This window comes from Augochlora pura, chromosome 10 (assembly GCF_028453695.1).
Source record: "Augochlora pura isolate Apur16 chromosome 10, APUR_v2.2.1, whole genome shotgun sequence".
NCBI classification, from domain to species: Eukaryota; Metazoa; Arthropoda; class Insecta; order Hymenoptera; family Halictidae; genus Augochlora; species Augochlora pura.
Genome location: NC_135781.1, coordinates 13,145,975 through 13,171,460, shown reverse-complemented (window position 1 = coordinate 13,171,460; position 25,486 = coordinate 13,145,975). Strand labels below are relative to the sequence as shown.

The following is a 25,486-nucleotide window of genomic DNA, read 5'->3' as shown; positions in this document are numbered from 1 at the left end:
CAGAGCAAATAAGATCCAGGTGGAAAGGGAATCGGCAGGACGCTGACGTTGCGATACCGCTGTCTCTTATCCAGAGCAAATTACATATTGCTAAACGTAGAGTAAGGCATCCGCTAAGTTAGGACGAGAGTAAAAGAGAAAAAAAAAACAAGAACGAGAACGTAAGAAAGAGAGTACCGACCCTCGTAGAAAAAGATTACTGCACCGAAGCAAACTATCCGAGAAGAGAAAGACAAGGACAAGCAAACCGAGAAAAGGGAAAACGAAAAAAAATCTAAAAAAAAAAAGAAAAGAAACAGTTCAACGAGGAAATTGTGCTTTTTGTATCGTTCTCCCGCTCACCTTCCACGCCTGTTCAATGTCCTCGATCTCCATCCTCCGCCGCCTTCCTGTCGAACATTGAAAATCAAGCGTAAAAGCAAGGACGACACTAGAAAAGAGACACGCCGCGAAGCCTCGGCGCTGAAGCGATTCCCTCTTGCGATCCGCGTCGAAATAGGATCGATCGCGTTTTCAAGCTCGGATTCGACGTACACACATATGTGTATTCCCTTGAATATCGTGTACTAATGTTTAACTATCCGGCAATCTTGTTATCTTTTGTACTTCGCTATTATTGTTCGCCTCCGTTTGTTGACGCAACACGCGAACACACAGCATCGAATGTAACATGCGAGGAATATTCGAATTTCGAAGACGATTCGTCGGGCAATCTCTCGCGCCGATAATTATACAATTAAAACAGTTTGATATGGCATGTTATTTTAAACAGCCTCGGGGGAAATGATTTGACGAACAATTATAATCGACCGGGCTTCTAAATGAAACGATTCAAAAAGCTGACGGCACGACGAACGCGGCAAAAACCTTTGCGAACGCGATCCTGGCCGTCGCGAGGGAGGCTGAACGAAATCGCGACTATCAATTGTCGGTTGACTTCATTGAAAATTATTATAGTGTCTTCTCTCGCAAGGGTATTGCTACAAGAGCGTCTGATTTTTCCGAAGATTCTGCATAGAGCAACTTTCCAATGGTGTGAAACATTGCCGACATCTTTGTGTCTTAAAAATTGATACGTGAAAGATCCTGGGATAATGCTGCAACTATTTTTACCGTCCACTTTAAGTCAACTAATTATGGTTCATTTTTAATGTCTTGTTCTAAACAGTCATATATTATAGAATAAACATAACTGAAAGCGAAATTTTGTATAGTATTCAGAGAAGTTTTCAATGTAAGAATTAGTTCTATTGTTAACTTCATTTCTTATCGATGGCATCGATTATCGTACGATGGCAATTTTAGGTAACCTAGATATAATACGTAACATTAGATTGTAGAATTCAAGGGATTATTGAACACTGACTAAAAATTGGCATAGATTTAAACATTAGACACTACACATCGTTGTTAAAACGTGTCGAACGTAAATTGCGTTTGAAGTGTTGTCATATGCCACACATTAGACCAAGAGCCTAATTCTTACATTGCAAACATGTTCCAATACAGTACAACTTTCGTCTGGCACAAATTTTCGTGTAAGACTCAATTATCGAGTAGTCGAAGGACCTATTGAAATGCTAGAAAGCATCGATGCTGAATAAAGTTCAGCTCATTGCGGAAACACTTTCAACAAATTAATCAAAGAGAAAAATCATACACTGAATCAACGAATCTTTACTTTGATAATTGTCCAAGGATTTGTGTAAAAGTGCAGAAAGTCTCACGATCTATCACAGTTTCTCACCCAAAATTAACGTGCCAATTAACCATCAGAAAAATTGGATTCATAGAGCCGTTTCCTCGTCAGCCTTGCTTTCTCGATCATCCTAACCAAGGTCCTTACGAGATCCTTACCAACCCACGCCCCGTCCCGACGTAACGTAGCACGCGTTCGCGCAAACTGTGATCCGATTTCGATTCTGTTCTGTTCACGGAGTTGCCGCTAAACGAAACGGACGAAGCAAATACACAGTAAACGCGTCGACAACGTGACAAGCACGTGAACACACTACCATCGGTTGCGTACACGTACAGAAAAAAAAGGAAAGAGCTAGGACGAGGACGTCCTCGATCCTCGTCCCTCGAATACAATTAATAGAATGCGAAGATTCACGAGGAGAGCATAAATCAGGTTTAAACGCTCATTTGCACGAATTCTAATTTTCTCGATGGAAACAAGCGAAGAGATCGAAGGAGTGCGTTCGAAAGAATATTGTGAGAACGTGTGAGAAAAAGAACGAGAGAAAGGAAAGAGAGTGAGAGAAAGAATGCGAGAGAGCGCGATTGTGCGTGTGTGTGTGAAAGAGCAAGAGAGACATTTGAGTCGATGGTGTAATAAGCTAATGCCAAAGAGAAAGACACATCTGTCCTGAGCTTATACATATGTTAAACGACACGATGCTTAAACAATATTATTGATACTTTTATGCGTGGCTATAGTTCGCTCGCGTTAACGTCACCGTCCCCAACAGAAAATAAGGAAACCGTGTACTGTTCGATCGCTATGTGAGAATTTTCGGCATCTCCTTCGCGTTGCATTTGGTCATTCCGTCTGTCGACGCTTCCGTACGATTGTAGCTTGCTCGGGAAGCAATGAAAAATTGAAAATGAGAAACGGAAAAATTATTCCAGCACGATATACTCATTCCGAAACGACGCGGTTAACGTTATCGAGCTATGGTCCGATTGTTGCTATTCGTAAGATTGTTGTTATATCGCTGTGATCGCGCGTGGGTTTCTATAATACGTTGCCCGATCCGAGGGATCCGATCGACCGACCGAACAAAACCGATCGATCGATCGACTCTTCTCGCGCTCACCGAATCATTTTTCCGTCGACGTGCGGGAGAAACACGCATACGTAAGAATACTTGAAGGAAGACGCACGCGTCGTTCTCGTCAAACCGGCTCGGAACAATTGGGGAAACGTTCGAAACATTATACCGTCCATGATGTTGAAATATTTATGCGTAATCGCCGCCGAATGATGCAGACATTGGATTTCGCTGACCGGCTCTGCCGTTCGATAACGGCCTTTCTGTTGGAATACCGACTCGGTGATCTCAAGGACGCGAGCGACACGATTTTTCGTCTTTTCTTTACTATCGCGATCGGTTTCCTCCTCGTCGAGCAAAAGTATCTATCCTTTTGATATACGGTGCGTCGCGCAACCGGTCGTGCAAAATCGAGCAACGAACACTTGGAAACGAAGAACGCAAGCTCTAGACTCACCTGTCACATGAAAATCCCCAAAGTTAATTACAAGAAATCTGAATTACAAATAATATATATTATATAATAATTTTAATTAGTCGTAAATGGCGCAAAGATGTTCTTAAATTCTTTCAGCAACAATTTTGTATTTCAATTATTAATTTTCGCTAGTCACAAATTTTATCTATCTTCTATTTTCTTTCTTTCATTCTCTTTCTAACGTAACAATCGATCCTTTTGCTTCATTGTATTACAGTATAAATTACATTATGCTTGTAATCAGAACGTAGTTGTGGCAAAAAGTTGCTTTCCAAAGACAGGAAGTAGCAGTTGAACTTGCATCGTTTCTTCATTTTCAACACATTTTGCTGATTCCACCTCCAGTCGCACGACATCCTGTATTTTAAAGCTTGTTACGAAGAATTTTCGATGACTGTTGTTATTATTGCTACTGTTATTATATCGTTGGTTCGCGAGTTGGTTTTGGTTATCGGGGGCGCAATTCGAATGGTTCTGTCGCGGGAAGTTTTTTCTCTGGAGGTCGCTTCAAGTTTTCTTACTAATGCGTCCCGACGAGATTCGACTCGGCCTGGTGAGAATCTATTATTATACGTACACTTATGATATCTTTCTCGATGTAAATTGCAATCAAAGAGACGCTTCTTCTCCGACATCCCTTTACGCTCTATATACGATGCGTCTTGGTGAAACGATAAACGACAATTTGTAACGTAAACGGGGGTTGAGAAAATCGTACTATTTACCGAGACCGTCTTGACCATGGTTCGGGCAATCTATTAAAAAACACCGACGATAAGACGAGAAGAGAAACGAAAGATAAACAAATTAATAAGAGGACATCCGCAGTCACGAGAGAGTTTTGTAAATGTATCACGGGTACTCGGTGAAGAGAGAGAGAGACAGACGAAAAAAAAGAAAAATGCTAAAAGAAAAAAAAAACCGACAAAAATCGCGGACAAAAAAAAATGAGATAAAGAGGATACAGATACGATAAACGTAACATCAAAATGTCCATCAGAGGATCACTCTGGAGCAAAACGAGAGAAACAAGTTTATTTACACATGCGTACATATTAACGACACAATGTAATGATTCGCTGATGCTCTATTATTATAATAATTAAGGATTATAAATAATGAATGTCTGTAATAAATAAAAACTACCACGCAAACGGATCAGAGGGGATTGAGAAAGGAACGAACATCCATGGCGCGTCTCGTACTAAAAGAAACTGAAAGAGTATGTCTTTAGAAAGATCGAACGCACCCCATGGGAAACCAGAGGATCCCGTGGTATTTTCTTTCAGTACGGGATCGCACGTTTCAATTCGAAATATACTATGAGCTAGGTACCACCTAACGCGATCGTTAAACTGCATTCGGTGATACACCGAATACGTTTGCCATTCCACTATTTCCTGGTACGCTTTGCTACCAAGTTTTTCAGGACGCAATTACGTCCGCGATATCCAAGAGGAATGAGAACCTGTACACGTACACACAGAGAGACACGTACACACATTAACCATATTATCGCGCACTCGTGGCAACGAGCGCAGTTCTATTATTACATTTACACAACCAGGGAAAGTTGAAGGCAGCGAGAGCAACTTTCGACTTGAATTTTCTAGAATGTACTCGAAACTTTCGATGCTGGATTAAGCGCTCTGCGTCGTCGATGAAATATCAAAACGTCGCGTTACATCTCCTCAATTAGAATTCATGGTTTGCCGTTCCAGGCTCTCTGGGAAAATTCAATTCAATCTCCCGCTAATCCAGATCGAGTTGAATAGCGAATGCAAATACGTCCTTCGCATTTTCTATCAAAGATATAACACGTCCGGTTTCGTCGAATTATCGAGGCAAGACGAATTTTTGACGAGTGCCAGTGTTTTATTGACAAGATACTTTTCTAACGAATGTACTGTGTTCCGATATAATGTGGACTGCTTTGGGTGTACACACTTTAGTTAAAGAAGTGCGACATTCACTCTCTATAGTTGCGCAAAACTGGGCGGGCTGCAAAGATCGTTCCGTATAGTTCACTTTGCTCCCATTCGTCGACCTCGCGGTTCTCCCACTCCCCTATTCAACGGCAACGCCTCAGCCACGCCTATCGCAAGCAATAGAGAAGGAATGTTGTGATAAATTGGTTCTAGCACAAATTATATCGGATTGTGAACATGGAGAAATAGATTACTTCATCCTCTTCATTCATTGGCTACAGAAGAAAATTAAATTTTGTAATGAAATTATAAACAGGTTGACTAACGACGGTAGAGAAAAAATGTCACAGGAAGTTTTTCACCAGATTTTCGCCAGAGAAAAAATAAATAATAAAGAAAAAAATAGAATATTACAACAATTTGTCTCTAATTAATGAACAGATTATTTATTGACGTTGAAAAAGAAAACAGATTTCAATTGATATATATATTTTGAAAAAAGGTCGAATATATAAAGAAATATGGTGCATCGGTTATAGGTGAACAAACTAAATCAGTCCACAAGAAATTAATTTTGGTAACATAGGTTCCAGAAAATAAATGACAGAACGTGTTGAACCACTTGTCGATCGAATCTGACTTGTCGGAAGAGCTTGATCCAGCATCCGAGACAGTTCACGTAGCATTGTTGCGCCCCTGACCCTTATAGATGTTAAACTTCCATAATCGCGTTGTCCGGGGGAAAAGTGTGCATAATATAAGATCGGTGATGTCTGTTGTTGGGTAGGAGCGGTCGTGTACCGCGCACTGGGGCCAAGGGTGGGCCGAGTGTCCGTGAGCCCCAGCGGGGGTTGCACCGGTAAGCTTCAACCCCAAAGTGCCAGGTTGTTCCACCAAGTTCTCGTGTTCTCGCTCGTGTTGACGGTAACCGTAATCCGTAGTACGTAGCACGTACCCAAATTCCACGTACACCAACACATAACACTGCCACGCAACCACTCACTACCACCACTCACTACCGCCAGCATCCCCTCTGCCATCGTCGAGCCACGCGTCGTACTCGCGAGAACTCTGTATTTCTGTTTTTAATTCGTCATTACCATCGAAAAGTCCGCGCACCGCCGCAGCAACAGTCTTTAATACCGAAATTCTCTGACACGCGAGCGCCAGGCCGGGTAATTAAAGTTTCCATAACGGAATCGGAAATAGAATTGGCTCGGCGAGTCGACTCGAGTGCCGCATTACCCGCCGATCGATACCGTATAATTATTAAAGTACAATGGGAGCCGGTTGATCGACGAAATACGCGCGTAATTAGCCGATGCTATAACCCTGTTATTTTTCGTTCGTATGAAAATGACGCCGACGTGGATGCAATTCGCGTTTCACCGTTACGTTTCCGCGTTGACTTGCGGATTAGAGTTACTAATCGAATATCGCGTAGCTTGAATCGGCTCGAATAGAATTGTTCAACGGAGAACGATGATTTCGTCGTTGCATCGTTCAAACTACATATTGGATGCAACGTTTATCATAGATAATATCATGAATTTTTGCGACGACATACCAGATCGCTCTGAAACGAATTAGGGATATCCGTTTTTATAGTTTAATTCTCGTCTGTCTCAATGCAATTATTGTCTGGTCGAATATATTCCTGCGGGAATGATTCAGACCCATCTAAAATGCATTGAAACAAATGGGATGCGATCGGAATCGCATCCAGTATAATCTTAGCATTCGCGAGTCAGGTCGTATATCCGAAGTTAGTGAAACCGATTCCCGCTGGCTTTAACGGCGAGTTCATCAACGATCAGATCATTGCCCGATCATCAGTTGCGCATGAGTACTGTATGTTGATTCGTATTCGTGGCTTGGTAATCAACGTGAATTCTGTTCATCGAAAAGATCGGCTCCCCATTCTCGTAATTCGCAGACACGTACACATCCGACTCACTCACCCCCTTCTCACTCTTCACATGTTACTTGTTCTTAATTGATTGGATAAGAGTCCTTGTTGCAAATTAGTTGTCTTAGGTACCCATAGTTCGAGCATTTGTTGCCGATAGTATTTATATTATATATATTGAATTGGTAGGATTTTTGGTACTATATCATGTTACATATATATTTGATATATACATATTATTATATATTATAAATATTACAAATTTATGGAATGCTTAGGAGACAGAACGCCGTATATTAGTTGTGCATCCGTTTGTTCGTTGTTTCGCCTGTAACCATTTCGTCAACGAGGCCGACGATACGCGACGTCACGAAAGGTATCCGGTTGCGTGACGAATTTCGGCCGAATATTCATGAAACAAACAGGACCTGGAAAAGAGGAGGGGGGAAGGGGGTGGGGGGAAGTTGAAGAGGAGTTGGAAGAATTGCAACGTATGCATTGGCCGCAAAATTGCGCGTTATTGGAATAAATTGTTCTCCCCATTGATGTCGGGTCTCAATTTTATTTGTTATTCTAGTCGTTCGCCAGCCGCGTTGTACTCGCACTTTTCGTTATCCGTGACGGGATTGATTGTGACAGAGACGGAATTTAATCCCGCCCGGTGACAGAACACGGATAAAAGTGACGAATAATAATTCACTCCGCGTCCCCGGTAAATAGATTTTCATTCGTATAATATGAATCTGTTCGCCCGAATTTTTCACTTCATATCAATGGGCGACCGATATCGTGACCGTTCGCGGTTGTTAATTCCTCCGACCGGCATATTTTCGAATGAAATCGTGCTTTGCGTCGATTTTCATTAAAGTGCAAATGTAACGGCGTCCAGAAACACACGATCGTCGAGTTACTAACGACAGAATGCTGTGGGAGGTGTTTCTACATTAAAAAAAAAGGTCGGAGTCATAGAATCAAACATTTGTTCCAAACTTCAATTGTTCGATACGTGTGAAAGACATTTATAATGCGCTTGTTAGCAGATTAGTCATTTTTGTAGTAATTCAAAATTATTCAAGTCAACGGTTGGACAACGAAGTCAAACAAAAATGTATTTCTTTGTTTAATAATTTCTTGATCGTCCAATATCTTTGCGACATTTAATCAATTTAATTCTATCGTAAATGTATAAAATACGCTATCTGCTAATTGGCATGCTAAAGACCGAACATTTAAATACCTTCTTTACTTTCGATGGTGTAAGAAATGTCTGAAACGTAGTTTGATTAATTTCAGAATCCCAGTATCGTTACATAGACAATTTCTTTTTATAATCATTCTTTTTGGATACCTTTTAGGTTGTTTGCTTCTTTTCGCCAAAAATAAGTGCCTACTCCTTTTGCTCGACTAGGTAGCAGACATTAAAGTACATTTAAAAATGACTAGGTTACGAATTGAATGATAACGAGAATACCGAAAAAGTGTATGATCTGAAAGAATTTGATAAACTCAAATCATAAGGGAAATGTTTAAATACTCGACCTTAAGTGGATAGTTACTAATTCATGCTTACTACTCACCGGTCGAAGTCGATTATCTTTATTACAAACAACTCGGTCCTCTCCTTCCAGTAATTTCTTAAAACCTCCTTACGCATTGCGCAGCTAGTTAAACGAGACCCGGTAAAATCCTCTTTATACGACCGGTGTGTTTCACCAGAACCACGGTTTCACGCGGTGTCCATTATTCGAATAAGATTTCGCGGAAGGTGTCCCAGCAGAGCGCGACAGAAATGAATTACAACAAGCTGAGGGAATCGCTCTGTAAGATCTTTCGTTCTTTGGGAATGAAACGCGGAAGCGCGCGCGCGCGCGGGCGCGTTGCAAGAACGTTTCATCAACGCGAGAGGCAGGGACAGAAGAGCGTGAAAGAGATACCGAATTGTTCCACTTTTTTCGCCGATACAAATTACGCCGATGGAGACCGGTCGATTTCTTGGATTACGCGGCGAGCTCGGAAAAGTGGAAACGTCGCCGCGTGTTTTCGTCGGGTGTCGCGCGCGCACCCGCTCGCGAGCTCGCCCCGCGGAATATTAATGGCGGCCCTATTAGGCGGGGACCCGTAATCGATGTCGATCGGGAATAATCTTCCGATAGGATCTCGGTCGGCGTCCCGGAGCTCCCGTGTTTCCCCGTCGAAAGAAAAACACATATTTTACGAGCGGTCGGGCGGGATTTAATTCGCTGAAAAGTTCGCCGACTGGGCTCTCTCTTTGTTTTTTAGTCGGATTCGCTCCAACAATAACACGGGGCTGCTTTCATCGCGGCCGTGTCGGCGATTAAAGGCAAAAAATATAATAGAATTTTAAATCTGTTACGCGGCCACTGATACCCGAGGAATAAAAACATCTGCACTGTTAATCACAGGCGATCCCGGAATTTCGACGATTGCCGCGATGCAAGTCGAATCCGTTTCACCGAGAGTGGTAGGGGATGATCGGGAGGAGGGATTAACCGGGGTTGAAAACATCATACATACAACGACTGAATCGTTGGATGAACCGGATTCGCTAGTTGATCGCAGATAAAGTCTCCGTTCGATCCACCGATGATCCCTTCATACAGCGACTCTCGTTAATCAGAAACCTAATCGGTATTTAGAAGAATAGACGATGCTTTTGTGCAGGGGTAAGTAACGAAGAAGCAGGTTATGGATTCGATACGCGTTGTTCATTTATCGTACGACGTCTGTGGTTATGTTTGATATTGTATCTCACTGTTCGACGTTGTTTAGCATCATATGGCGGTAATAATCTTTTCCCAAATGCAGATAATATATCGATTGTTCATTCTATTCATTTAAGAATACGGAAATGTGTTCATTTCTTCATTTTTGTTACTTTAGAACAGATATAATGCTGTTTTCCTTCAAAATATTCAATTTATCGAAAGTAATTCTTGTTTTTCTTCTTTGTAATAAATAAACTTCAGATATTTATGCCAGAAAGAAATTCTCTGGCTTAGTTAATCATATTTTACATTTTCAAACCTCAATCTGTTCACTGCTTAAATATCTGTCGAGAAACATTTGTTATAGAAGCGCGAAATCCGTAGTTTAAGCAATAGTATTGTTTTTAAGTTTTCTGTTACAATTTTTGTATAACGTAAGGTGGGGTATAATTTTTCTACGCATTCGCAATGGAATTAGATTTCGATGAGACACACTACCCGACGACAGAGCCACGTTATCGCGTCGTACGATAAATCATAACGTGTGCGCGTCCCTTTAGGGACGAGGTGCATCGAACGATTTCACCCGCCGCGCGTCGAAACTTTGAATTACTTTTCGTCGACTCGTTTCAATCTTTCCCAGTTTTCCGTGCAACCTCGTCCTCCCGACCCCGTTGTCCGTAATGCATTTCTGTTTCTCGAAGCGACTTCTGTTTACTCGGATTGATACAAGATTCCTGAAACTTTCCGGCCGAGGCTGACTTTCTTTTCCACGGACCGTTGCGCGCCAGAATTAAATGCGTCCTTTATATGTATATTTCCATTGAAAGTATTCCGCCAACAAAACTGTATCTTATTAACTCCATTATCGGGCTGCTATTTCGTTCTTCTAACTGTAGATACGTTTTCTGATGGACGTAAACGTTTAGCGAACATTTATTCAACAAAAACGAATTTAATTCCTTAGAAAAACGATTTTTCAAACTTTTACATTTGGACGAATATGCAAGAAGAGAAACAGTCAAAATTCGGCATAGTGAATTTTATTAGAACTTTGCAACGACAGTTCAAACATTTCATTAACGTTTCAATTTGTAACATTTTCGAAAAGAAACGTATCTTTGGCTTTCAACAAAATAACTCCAGATTTTTATCATAATAGTCCATTTTCGAAGTTATAATTGTTTAAATAATAGTATTGTTTCGACTAGTATCTACTTCGCTTTTGCTGGCACCATAGCATTAAAGGATCAAATTTTAAACTTACAATCTTTAGAAAATATTCTAACAAAGACGCAAGAAAATCATTGACAATTTCAAACTCACTTATTCCTAACTTTTTCAAATTCAATCCGGTCCGTACGACTAACATGGCCTGACTAATGCATTGCAATTCACATGATTCGTTTAGAACGTCAGGTTCTCGGTAAATGCATCTAATAAAACTGCAACCTAACAGAACTTACAAATTCCTGTTAAAACATCGACCGAACGCATCCTTAGTATTCTGGTCTTTATCACCTCGCCTATTAAGGCAGACAAAGTTCTTGTCGTCCAGCTTCTTCGATACTCTCCACTCAAGCAACGCGGTAAATTATTTCAGAAAGCAGTAAGATGAGCAGTCGCTGACTTTCGTGTTCCAGTCGCCTAGTTTCAGTGAAGCGTCGCTGTTCGTTAGCGTTGCGGCACATTGTCCCCGAGAATGGCGGACATGGGTGCCGCACACGCTCGGAGCACAGTTTGAAAAGTATCATTCTCTAGACTAGATTGTAATCAGAACCGTGTTAATACATCGTTTGTGTCCGCGGGATCGTTGTATTTTCTTTTTTTTTTTTAAATAACAAGCGTAGATCGTAAGAGTGTCCATTAACACTGTAATTCTTCCTATATATATATTCTATTATCTACGTGTCGTATTCTTCTCCATAGTGCCTAGACTAGCTGACACAAGTAATCGTAACGAGAGATCTCTTTTGACTTAATATGTATAAATCTACATATACATATATACATACTATATATATACATACATATTATCCCGTATCTCGTACTGGTGTTGGATGACTGCCTAGCTCATAGTAAATAGATTACTTCCAAGACTTTCCAGTTTCTCTTAATCGTAATCAGTAAACAAGCCTAAAAACCGCTACATTAGTTTTCACTAGAACTTTAGACTGACGTCTTTAGACCCGTTCTCAAATGGAAACGACATGGCGCGGCCGGATGTATCTGTAGGTAAACGTACCTGTGTAGCATGGGGAAGAAGAGAAGCTTCTTTCGATTACCGTTTCGCGGTTCGGGACGGTCGCCTGAGCTGCAAAAAAAAGGATCATGGGCCGGCAAACATCTAGGTCTGGCCCGGCAAATTAATTCGCGCGCCTATATCGTTCGCCCGGGCAGCTGTGCATGCACTATCGGAGCTCGATGTGTGTAGTTCTAGTGAAAACTGAGGTCCTCGACCGGGTCGCGAAAGTAATGTTTACCCGTTTGTCCGCGGGACCCATAGCCGGAACGCAGGCGACCGTCGATGAAGATCTACGACCCGGTTTCATTTTCGAATTGTCCGGCTACACAGCCGCATCTATGACTATTCATCACGCTCGGGGCCGCGACAAGCGCGTGCAACTTTAATCCTTTTCTCTCGGAATCGTTCGCGATCGTGTTTCGATCCTATCGAAACCAACCGTCCCCATATCCGCCCATCCACTCGCCATAACAACGAGCTCGTAATTCTTCGGCATTCGGGTGCGCGATACGCGATACAAACCGCCGGGGCTATGGGTCACTTTTCGTATCCGCGCGAGAAAGACACACGAATTTACGATTCGAGTCGAGTAGAAAACGCTAACTAAAGAGAGGAGGGGACAGACGTCTGGGACAGGATCGTTGCCGAGACCGATGACGAAGACTACCTTCAAGAAGCAGTCACCTAGGGGCGAGTAATCTACCATCTACCTAAACCTACTGTCTCTTAGAAACGTCGTCGTATTATCAAGTGGTTTTTTATTATTATACAGTTATTCATAGTAATCTGACCTAGTGTGCGACCGCGACGGGCTGATCCTTGATTCGACTCTTCTGGCAAGACCGTCGGTGTCGCAGAGTTGGGCGAGAGGATAGCTTCATCTTTTTCTTCTCTCACCACGACGATCTTTCTCTTTGCTGTGATTGTCCTCGCTGAAAATTTCTTTTTTAATTCGAAATTATTTTTCACGCCGACCATTTCATTGCCCAACTCTGGCGATTTGGTAGTACGAGGCAGCCGATCGGGTCCTCCCGTCGTAGCGCAAGAAACGTAGTCATTTAGACAGATCGAGCTGAACGGATTATCAATAGTCTCTGGTTAGAAGCAGTTTGTAGTATAAACGAGATTCGTTGTCGAACTTTTGTAACTTACACGTTTACAGTAATTAATATAGTAACGAGTTAAGGTTGCCAATATTGGGCGCAGCAATTGAAGGATTTTTACAAACTGGCATTTATCCGGATCTAAATGACACCGTCTGCCACGATTGGCAACCTTGGCGGTGTTTAGGCTACTAGTCAGAACTTTCGACATGGAATAGAACACGTCGACCGACCGTAAACAGTATCTTTGTCTATTGGAAGACAGTTTTTTCAGTGTCGTCTCAGTTTGATTAAATGGTTATAGACACAGTAGTACGATCACGGTGAATCTGGGGCCTGTGGCTAGCCGATCCACAGCCTCGGGCTCGCCGATCCATATATTATCCATAGATCATAGTCGAATTTGATAGAACAGTAGATTAGTTGCGTAGATAGTATGAGAGTGATACCTTTACTTTTGTGTGTCGTGTGTATATCCGCAGATTTAACTGTCCGTATCTTTTTAATACGTAATTGTTACCACGTTATTCTATGTACATTATCCTTTTTTTTAATCATTGTACTTGGAACCAGAACCCGTTGTATTCATCGACTAGTATTTGACTAGTAATTCTTTTGATATCTATACATTACATATATATTTATACATAACTAGTTATACCGTAACATCTGTTACCTCGATCAGTTGTTACTGTTTAAACACCGTTGGAGTTTACTTGGCCACCTAGTGTTTAGAACGCTAATTAGTAAATAGCCGAGTGAGACACATTTGGCGCGTACGTAGTTTAGACGTTTCAACGTTAACCATCGATATATTATATATATTTTCCACTATATACTTTGTGCCTATATATTATATGTTTACATACCTTCGAGATTTTACGATTATTATTCTTATTCTTATTATCGTTATTCGTTCTTATTATTATCGAATTACATGTGTGTAGTTTAGGATGTGCAGATTAACCAAGTTTTGAAAATGTGTTTCGTTTGTTAACGCTTCGCGGTCTCGTTGCTGCAGGAGCACACAACTAACAAAGCCCGCTGGCAACTAACATCTAACGTACGCGATCGTGATCGTGTGAACGTGGGTCGTTCACCAAGCACGTGACTCGTCCAGTGTGTTGCTTTCGTCGGAGCTTTTGGAGTATTCTTTTCAGAGGTGCTTCTCTACACTGTGACGATATATGTACTAACCGCGATCGTCTAACTTTGACGGAAATCCTAACCGCGGCGATCGCGACAGCCCTCGCCGCGCTGAAATCGCGGCATTAAATAGTATCCGATGCGCTCTCCCGTCGGAATGAATCTCGCCGCGTAGCGAACTTTCATTAACCGATACCAGCAATACTTCCTTCCTCTTATCGCTTCGTCAGCTATCTATTTATTCCCGACCCGCATGCTACGACTACTCGACTAATATTTCAGGAACACGTATATTACGAACACTACCGAGCCTGCTTCTACCTTTAACCACACTTCCAACGATACCCAATCCCATGTGAAGGAAACAGTTCGGTGCACAAGCAAACATTATGCTCGCGTAATACGTACGTAGATCTGTTCCCTTGCATTAGAACCGCAACTGTACTTTATTGCGCGCACGAGGGAACCTGCGGATATGGGTCGCAAGAACTCTTTTATTTTTTCATGGAGTCAGCATTATCCCGTTTCATGCATTCTTTCGACGCGATCATTTTCCCTTTTTTTTATTATGTGTTGTACTCGAGCTTTTATAACTTACGTACTTGCTGAATACTTTTTGGAAGTAATTCGTAGCACCAGATTTCCTGATCAATTTTCCATGGCCAACCCTTCGCACTCCAAAATGTTTTAGCTGTACATTGAAAATAGATCTTCTTAACTTTTATAAAAAGGAAGTAGAACTAGATTGGTTTCTTAACCGACTCTTTGTAACTGGCTACAGAAATACATACAAAATTTTAATTTTGTTTTCCATATAACGGTGCATTTGAGGGTTAATCGCAATTGTTCTTCCCCATTACTCTTTCTCGGTAACAAATTTCTAAATCCTTGAACTGCCCATAGTAATTGAATTTTCACATTTTCCTTACTTTCCAGAAATAAGGAAACATTTTCACATGTATAAATTACATTTCAGTAATTTTTAGTGTAGTTTAGTTTAGTGGCATTTCATGCCACTACGATTCTAATTCACTCAAATGGTTGAATGCAGTAGAGTCAAACACAATCGAGTACGGTCGACTGTCTGCGTTTTTTCGAAGCTTAGTTTCCCATTCGGCAAATCGATCGCGGTCAGTTTTCCCCCGTTAATTTCCACGGAGGAGCCGCATAGCGATTGTACAAAAACGTCGGCCGCAGTCGCAAGTATTTTGATTTATCCGTGGCGCACGCCGGTTTTTTGATTCGGCCGCGTCAGCATCACGCCCGACGGAAGAATTAATTGCGACCGGTAGCAGAACGGCGCGGCGACATTGGCCGGCGAGCTGTGTGCTACCCGGTTGAAATCATTCACCTGTCCGACTGTCACAGTCTTCTGGCAACGCCGATATTTCATATCCCCGCGAGTGGATCTCGCCGAGCAACCCTTTTATCCAGATTCTCGATCGTATCTACGTCAGCTGGAGATACACTCGAAATAGATGAACTCTTGGCCTACATCTTTATGCGTCCGGCGTTTTCAATGGGAACGATCGAGGCCCTCGCCTTCGAGAATCTCCGCCTCGAGATCCGCATTACATTGTCCCTCTGTGAATTTTCTTCGGAAAGACGTTTTTCACGGTTCCCTTGATCCGACACGAACCATCTTCGCTTTTCTATTATTCGAAATCCCCCGAAAGTATTTCGAATCTCGCTTTTGGCAAATTAACCCTCCTGCTATTACGGGACAATTTTCAGTTGTTTCTCTTTACTGTTCAAAATAATTAAAGATCAAATTTTACTGCTGCTCGAAGAATTTTATGAACTTGAATCTTATTCTAATCTAATACTTTTGTTACGAAATACTAGAAGAATTACTTTCTTAAATGAAATTTTACTTGTTCATGTTCCGTGTCTAGTAATGTGTATTTCTTACCATTTGATCGAAATAAAGCTTGGTTCTTCTTCCAAAGAAAACTTCATACTCAACTTGATTAGCATCAAAGTATCCCTGACTTCTCTTCTGTAAAACAACATGAATGTCATCTACGTTATTTTCCTTGATTTTGTTCGATTTTGTGAACTTGAATTGATATTTTATAATACAGAGTATTGAACTGAGGTTGTGATAGATCGAGATAATAGTTTTGCACTGAAAGTTTGAACAAGTCGCGGAAGGTTAAATAGGGTTCAATTTCTGGACGAAAATATTTTACATTTTTACCAAAAACTATGACGTCTCCTGCCATAGAGTATCGATGTCCATGCTCGCGAGATCCAGAAGCTCGCCAACCATTTCCGACACACGTGGCCCCCTTCTTTTCAGGAAACGTCCGATAAACGTCTGCAGCCAAAGTTTTCCAGTTCATTCGTCACTCCGTCTGACAGCACTCCGATCTCGTTCTTTATGTCCACGTTCCTGCTGCCACGTTGGCCTCATGGTTGCGCGACGAATGAGCTTCCATTGTCCAAATATTTGCACTAAGCCCGATGGACCGCCACGGGCTCGTGGATCTTTGTCGTCGGAGTGAAATTCTGAATTGACCCAATCAAACTATCGCTGACACTAGTGAAAAATTTGTGGTTTCAATAGTCAATGAAGTGTCAAAGTATATAGGCAATTTTATGGCTTTATTCTCAAAATTGTAACAAATCGAGTATCAAAAATGTTCAACTGGCTGAACGATTTTAACTCTCGTACGTAAATGTCTCAATTGGTCTTCGCAAACACTTGTTATGCTTCCCATTCTGCGGTGAATGTAACATACTTTTATCATATTAAAGATTTAATATGTTGGAATAAATAAAATGAAGTAGATAGGAACACACAGAATGTAACAATATTTTGATTCTATTTCTAATCATATTAATTAAATAATAATAAAGCAATAAATTAAACAATAATATCATTTTAATTAAATAAGAAGACAACAAACGATTGAGAGAAATTTTTGTCAACACTTCTGCAGAAAGAACCGGTTGCACATTAACATAAAATATACATTGCTAAGAAACGACTAAAAGACTGTGCGAGAGTTAAACAGACAAAGTTTAGTCGAAAAATGCCAGGGTTTCGTAAAAATCGAGTGAACCGTGTTCTCGGCATTCTCCATTTCTATTTGCAGGCCGGAACGGGGAGTAGGGAAAAAGGGTATGGAACCCCACGTAAATTGTCAGGCGATAGAGAAGCGCAGCGAATATTCCTCTGGAGCTGCAGCAGTGGCTCGAAACATCCGGCCCGGACCCGATAGAGACAAGCCACACCATTAAGCGGCGTGATACCCCCATACAAATCACGTCGATCTGCGATTTATGGTCCGCTCGGCCCTCCTGCCCCCGCCAGCCTTCACGCTATCGTGTTATCAGTCTCGCCAGTCGCCCAAAACGAGATCCGACTCTGGAAATACTCTGTTTTCACGCTGTCCGAGCCGTGATCCTTTTCTTCGACAATAACGGCCGACCGCGTTCTATCAGTTCGCAGGCTGTTCCCCATTCATCCACGAACGCGAGGCATCACGGACAGTTTTTAGTTTCCTCTTTGGATCTGATAGTTTTGATATTTATATCTCGGCGCTTGGCGGAAAATGATTTTGACTTGAGGCGCTCATTTGAGACTTCCGACCAAGTTCTGGGTTGGCTGTCGCGCGAATTAATTCACAACTTTTCCTTCGATTCCCACGGAACTCCTTCACCTCGAGCTCCCCTTTAGGATTTAATGTTTCATTTGACGCATGCCGACTCGCTAACCGCGTAACGCGAGCTCTGCACTCGTAGCCACTAACCCAATTAACTCGAAGCTCTGGCTTTCGCGAAGCTCCGTAATATTTTACGCTACCTAGAAATTTTCAGCCACTTTCCTCGATCCCGTCCCCGCAAACTTTCTTTGACGCTGCCGCTTTCGAAAACCGAATCCGAGGAGATCTGTGCGCGCGGAACCTCGACACACAGACGTTCCCTGAATTTTTACTATCCTTGAAGCAGTTTTTCTTAGACGGTTCTACTACAAATCGTGTCGTAGACTGATCCATTTATACATGAAACTTATTCGATTGATAGAAAATGCAGGTATTGGAGTTTTGGTCAATCAAGAGTCTACTGTAATCATTCCTCTAGAGAAAATGTTGAGGAAATTTTCGATAATACATTGTGATTTGCAAGAGTCTTATATGTAAACAAACATGATTCAACCAGTCAGCTGTTATACAATCTTATACGTCTTTTAAATATTATAGATATATATCCTGATAGGTTTTATTAAATTACATATATTATCAAAAACTTTTTATTTAAACAAGTATAGAGAAAATCAAACATATACAATATAATTACAATAAGTTGCACACTCTTCAAAGATATCTGCAGTTAGTTTAATAGCGTCTATAGTTTCTAGTTAATTTCTGTGACAAGTTTTTCTTATGAGATAGATTCAGTCATTTTCTGTTTCTAAATACTGAACTTGTACCTTTTACCCATAGAAGTACAAAAATATGAAGAAATTGCAAATACAACATTATTCCAGGATCTTTCCCGCAACAGTTGTTTACGACCATTTTGAATTAGTTCTATTAAAATGTCCGAAACTAAATTCGAATATATATGTATGAACGCTTTCACAAACCAATGTGTGAGATGGTTAATTTTCGGCCGGACATTCTGAATAATATTTCCAAAAATGATTAAAGTCGCGGAATATCGTGCTCGTTAGGAAAGATCAGTGGCGATCCTCGATACGGTAATGCCGCGATAGTTCTTGGACTCGATTTTTAAAGCGGCACTGCGTCATATCCATTTATTTCTGATCCCTTTCACGGAATATCGATAACTCGTCACCCTTTTGATCCCCGAGGCCCTTGGAAATTTCGAAATCAATCCTGTGTATGCGTCTCGCAGCCGCTTTTGTGCGATCCCAACAACCGCCATAATTTACCGGCGCGGTACTCCCGTTTTCATTCACCGCTTTTCCCCAACTCCTGTCCCGGTTCTCTGTTTTCCACGGCGCATTTTCCGCGACGATGTTCCGCGTGCGCTCGCGCACACGCTAATGTTCCGATGGTCCGCCTTTGCGCCGCGGACCGACTTTAAACCATTTACCGGGATCCCTTGTGTGATATTTTTTTCTTTGATTCCGATTTTAAAGGCTCCGCTCCGCGTTAATGTACGCGCACCGTACACCGTGTGTTTATTTCGCGAAAGCCGAGGGCCCCGGGGGAAAAAGTTGCGTAACATCAGACCAGACCGTCCCGGCATTCATCGACGGCACAAAACGCGCCTCGGATTTTTCTGCGGAACGCTTAAAAGGATCCGCGCGCTTTGTTCGGCCTCGCGGACCAGCACGAACACGGGCGCAAGACCGACGAAACCTTTCTTTACTTTCGTTGGAAATCTCTCCTGTTATCGGGCACGGCGCCGAGTAATTAATGCCGCGGGATTAGCGTCGACGCGCGGAATCAAACTAAATCGGCTGGGGATCGTCGATTCTCGCGGACCCGTCGATGGAGAACCTGGATTTCCCGGATACCGTGCCATTGTTCCCTTACGGGCTCTGCAACCTTGAAAGCTTGAAGATCGCGTTATATATATTCCGATGACCAAAACTTGTATAGCAGTTTTTATATAACCTTTACTTCTATCACTTAAAAGTTCCAGAACATTATTTAAAAATAAATAATATCTTATGTCAATTTAAACAAAATGAATAGTCGACGCAGTAGCATACGAATTTTTAATCATTTCCAACAATGAGGAAACAACAGATTTGAAGGAAATCAAGAAAAGCTGAAATTAATAATTTGACGACAGATACTAATATTTTGACAGATGTACGGTTTCGTAGCCTACTCAATTAAAAAGTTTCGAATCAATTTTCATCTCGCGTGGCGAATTATCAATTTTCTTCAGGCTAGCAAGGTTGCGCAGCTCTTAACGCCCTTATTTCTTTTATTTCGTTTACACACAATAACGAAACGTCAAATATTTCTTTGTTGATTAAAGGATCCCTGTTTCACACGCTATCCACCATAAGCAATACTCTTTTGTTAATATTGAAATAAATAGACCGACTAAAGATCCACAGACTAGAAAGAAATGTGAAAGCCATCAATTTATCCACGCTTCTGACTGATAGCTACCCAATAAAAACTAAAAACTCACGTAGCCATAGCGACATCAAAAACCACAGTTCTGTTTCTGCTCAATTTTCATCATCAACTAGGATAGATTCCACGATCGAGAGATACTTTAGCCTGCCGTCTCCTGAACCAGCGAACGATCGACATCACTGTTAACCCACGAGACGACCGAAAGATCATTTCACGATACTACTCTTACAATTGGATCGCAAAGATCCATTTCCAAGAGAAATATCGCTGCGATGATAAACGCGGACGTTTCGTGTCCACATCGATTATAAGTACAAGCCTCGCTGTCTGTTCAGTAAACGATCGGCGAGCTCTGTATTTATAATTTGCAGGGAAGCGCCCCGGTACAGATTTACGAGCGGATTTATTAATTCTCTCATTAAGCTCCTCGCCGTCCCAAAAACCACCGTCCACGTATTTAATTTTGTTGTCCCACCATTCTCAGCTCTCTTCTTGTTCTTTATCAATGTTAGGAGTGCCGGCAGTGTACTACCACGGAACCGGAAGTGACAATGCGAGCCGTGCGTATACGGAGACATCGATGCAACACGTCCAACGGACCGCAATCCGGAAGAAATGTATGAAGTCGGCATTCACTCTGGACTGGAAATAACGCATCACGTCTTCTCTTCCCTTTCTTCATCTTTTTTTTCCAATCTATATCTGTCTTTCTGTTTCTCCGATTTCTCTACGCGCGGGCTGTCACTTTGAACTCTGCTGTATCTTCTCCTACGACGCACAGAGTCCGAACGGTATCGCACGAATCCATCTAACAGCACAATGCTTAAGTAACGTCAAATCGTCGTCGACATACTCGCATTACCCTCGTGTATTTCAATATGTTCGCCTATCAGCGCGAGAAAGATCAAGTTTAATATAATCTGTATCGATGCACTGTCAAGACCGGGGAAAATGCTCCGAGCGCAAAAGGTTGAAATTATGACTAATACTATAACAGTGTTTTCTTCTATATATCGTGCATTGCGTTTGACGCTGATTGCAAACAGTCAAGTGTACCCAGTTAACAAACACGGTATCGACATTCCTACCTTTCTCTACGCTCGGTAGTGCGAATATGCCGCGGGCGTTGCGCTGTTAAATGGCCGACAACCTTTATTCGTTTAGTCGCCGATTTCGACGGACGTAACGCGTCCCGTCCGACAATTATCATCCTCGATCGCTCCTGTTTCCGCATTGTTTACCGGGATTCGACCTTTCTCTAGCGTCGCAACGCGAATCGGGAAATAATAGCGTCGATACGCGGGTTTCGACGGGTTGAGCGCAATACGTGCCGTGTACCGATCGATAGTTTTTATTATTACAGGACAAACATTTCGCAATCTTCGAAAGAAATGATCCGCGATTCTCATGAAAATCGTTACATTCGAGGCAGAAATATATAATTTTGAACGGGTATCGCGAATTCGAGAGTACCTACAAGCATCTGGTTCGTTGGAACTTATGAAGTTAAGGTATTCGCGACTTAATTGGAGTTAACATGATGGAACAAGTATTGGTGTTCTGGAGAATAAACGAATCAAGTACATTTAGTGAACACGAAACGGAGACGTTAAATTGATGAAGAATTTCGCAGACACGAAAAAGGGCGTTTTGTTGTAAAAATTGAGGTGGAAGATAATTTTACGTCGATAGGAAAGCTAGTAGTAGTCGATTGACCAGATTATGTAGTTTTGACGACATATGATACTTTGAGCTATGTACTATCTGTGGCTGGAAAGATAGTACGGAGGAAAGTGTAGAACCGATCTCCACCAACTCTCCTATACTGTAAACATTTTATTAATTGAGTAAAAAAATATAGAAGTAGGGTAAATGCGTTTCCCTTAGAAACAACCCCTTCCTATTAGCCACAATTTCCAGGAAACGAGGAACTCGAGCCTGGTCGGTTATAAAAAAACAACACCTGTAAACATACACTAGGCTCTTCCATTCAGTTTTCATTCTAGACTTTTGATTTGATTATTATTAGCTAAATTACGAGGTGAACAAGAGACGTGATTAGATGGCGGAGCTCCTTAATCCGCGACAAAAATTGTGCCACCTTTCCAGCGAGGGACAGTACATTGATTGCTATTGTGATTTTTATTGCGTCTATCGTACATAGATACTAATACTTTATCCTGGTTTCGGTTATTATTTCACGTATTGTGACGGTTGAAAAATGATTTGCTAAAATAAACTTCAATCCTCTAACGTCCATTTCATCAAAAAAATGTACGTCGCGGAAAAGAAACAAGATACCAAATAGTTTATCCTATGAAATATGGAGATTCTTTTTGAAAATTTTTTAATCCTTCGACTGCGTTAAATCCCAACCACTATACAAAAATGTACGATAAAAAAAACAACAAGCAAATCCTGCAAATATTATATCTCTCGTCATTCCAAGACTATCTTCTACATCAATTTTCACAAAAATCAAGCACTCGTCGGCTTCTGCAATCATCTGCGTAATCTAAAGTACAAATTCGTTAGATTTCTTCGCTTTAACGTCAAGGGTCGCATAATTTCGTCCAGCGCGGATATTCGAATTTCTATAGGCGCCACAACGGGGTCGCGAAAGTTATCGGCAACGCGAGCGTCGCGAGGTTTGGTCCTCCGATTTCCGGCAAGCGTGCACGCGCATCGGGAAACAAAGGGTGCAGAGAAAGGAAAAATAGAGAACGGAAGAAAAGCGAGGAAAAAAGACCACAGACACACACGTACACAGGAAAGGGGGGGAAAGAGAAAAAGAGAGAGAGAATGCGCGAAAGAGTGAGAAAGAGTGAGAAAGAGCGAGTGAGAGATATATATAGAGAGAGAGAGAAAGGGTGAAATCCAGGGAAAAGCGAAAGAGTCGCGAGAACGCAGAGACGGGAAACGTGCGCTCGTTCGATCGTCACAATCAGCGAGAGGTACGCGCGGCGACAAAGCAACACACAGGGAAAAGTCACGTCCGTGTCTCTTTGTCCTTTCGACCGTCATCACCTTTGACGTCAGATTTTCTATTCGTTCGTTTTAATTAGCCGACGAGAGAGAAAGGGAGAGAGAGGGAGAGCGAAAAAAAGAGAGCGAGAAAGAGGAAAAGTGCACCGCGATCGGCGGCCGACGTCGAACAACGGAAAGAGACGTAGCGAAACGCGGCATTCGCGCGACACGCCTACGCCATCAAGCGCGGAGCAGTTGTGATCAGAGTTTTATGTTTCAGTGGATCTTACCAACGGACAACTCACATCCAACAACAGCACGCCCTTGCTCACGCAAGCACTCTCTGGTACGTCTACAAAGTTTTCCATTCTTCTAGGCTTCGTTCCTCTACCTGTGCTTTCTTGATTTGTCTCGCCAATTGTTATCGACACGAAAACACTGCAAACAAAGCTCACGAGGTCTCGTACGCAAGGTGGCCGCCTGATACAAACCACTTTCTTAACACCACGCAATCGTTGAAGTCAGTTTCGATACAAAAATCCTTTGGTAGAGAGTCCACATATTCCCAAGTCGATATTTCCTGAAGAAGTTTAATTTCATACACGTTTAAACGAAGTATAGTAGGGACAGAAACAAGCGATTTGATTGTATTTTCTAACTATCGCGAATTATAAAATGCAGATATTGAGTGCAATATAAATGCAATAATTGGACTGTCCGTTTATTGGGTTGCATTTTCTAAATTTACTATTCGTACAACAGCATTTAGACAATCCTTAGCCCTCTGCGACATATGTTCACCCAGAAATAGTCCCCTCCATTAACAATACTCAGAGAACCAAACGATTCTTCTCTCGCCTGTCTTCAAAGTTGGGACTTAAGTGGTTTGTCTCAGGTGACGCATACACAAAATGTCCCAAGGTAATATATTTCAAGGAGTAATGCCACGATGCACTCTGAAGATGAAAATTCCGACCGAAATTGCTCTGAATATTACCTTCAGGTTATTAGCGATCAAAGTCCGTGCGAGAGATTCTCGATCGTTAACAGCTAGAAGGCTGTAAATTTTCATTTTAGATTCTCGTGCACGCCTTGGAAAATATTTGACGCACACCGTCGAGCAGCCTGTATACGTGTACACATCAGAATGCACGGCCAATAGGTTCGCCGGTTACGACGCACGGTTTCCGATTCTTGATAGCTTTTCATTATCGAGTCACGCGATAGAAACGAAAGGCAATATACGGGCTTTGGCAGGACGATAGAGCCTCCCACGGCTTCTTACGAGAAAGAGAGACCTTCGTGATTGCCAGATCGAGACGTTACGATATACCCAGCCCCGGGATACGGTATTACGGCGCTGCAACGGGACCTGGAACTCGTGTAATTCAATCCTCTTTCGTGATTCGATTCTCGAGCTTTAACCGAAACAAGCTTTGCATTACGCCGTAATAGCAAATTGCAGCCCTAATTCGACTCCTTCGTACTTCGAACCGTGAATCGCGCTGTTCAAGGAACTCGCCGCCATGGCCCCTCCGTTCCCCTAAGTTCTGCTGGCCACGGGTGGATATACGGTTTCCGTGTTGGAATTATTTCTTGGTTGGCGGATTTGGTCTTCGATGCAGAGAACTGTCGCTAGCCGACACCGCGCGGACGTTCGAAGGAAGCACAATTGTGTTTCGTTTACCCATGGATCGATGTCTCATTGGCAGCATCGAGTTCGACGAAATTCGCATGACATGTCCTATTCCTGTTGAGAACTTCGATACGGATCTCTCCGACACGTTAATCGCTCAAGCATTGGGATCGGTTCGATCTAGCGTAGGAGAATAAACTCCTGGAGCAGCAATTTTATATATGTATAGATGCAGTTATGTTAGGTGCAATTCATGATTACATGAGAGTCATAGCATCAAAATCAGAAGCCAGCTTGTTTCACTAGTACTGGAGATAAAAATTTTCACATAGCAGGGGAGACCATAGTTACTATTTCCGATGGAGCATATTTTTGAAAGTAAATTCTCTTGTGATGGTAACCTCTTTTTCTCTTGGGTTCCTAAAGTACTCCCGAAATTTCGATCACGATTCGATTGCATAATAACAAACAAACTTAAAGTAAAATTACCACTACAG

At 42.0% G+C, this 25,486-nt stretch overlaps 1 protein-coding gene across 3 annotated transcripts in view; it reads left to right on the top strand.

Moving 5' to 3' along the window:
- Positions 1-25,486, top strand: part of Rbp6 (RNA-binding protein 6) — an 895,262-nt gene that overhangs the window by 860,448 nt on the left and 9,328 nt on the right. For 2 of the 3 annotated variants that reach the window (XM_078192887.1, XM_078192890.1), the window contains 2 exons: positions 20,899-21,003; positions 23,634-23,699. In XM_078192887.1, coding sequence (XP_078049013.1) covers positions 20,899-21,003; positions 23,634-23,699 — 171 coding nt within the window. The remainder of the gene's footprint in view (positions 1-20,898; positions 21,004-23,633; positions 23,700-25,486) is intronic. The other variant, XM_078192889.1, reaches the window with a different exon arrangement.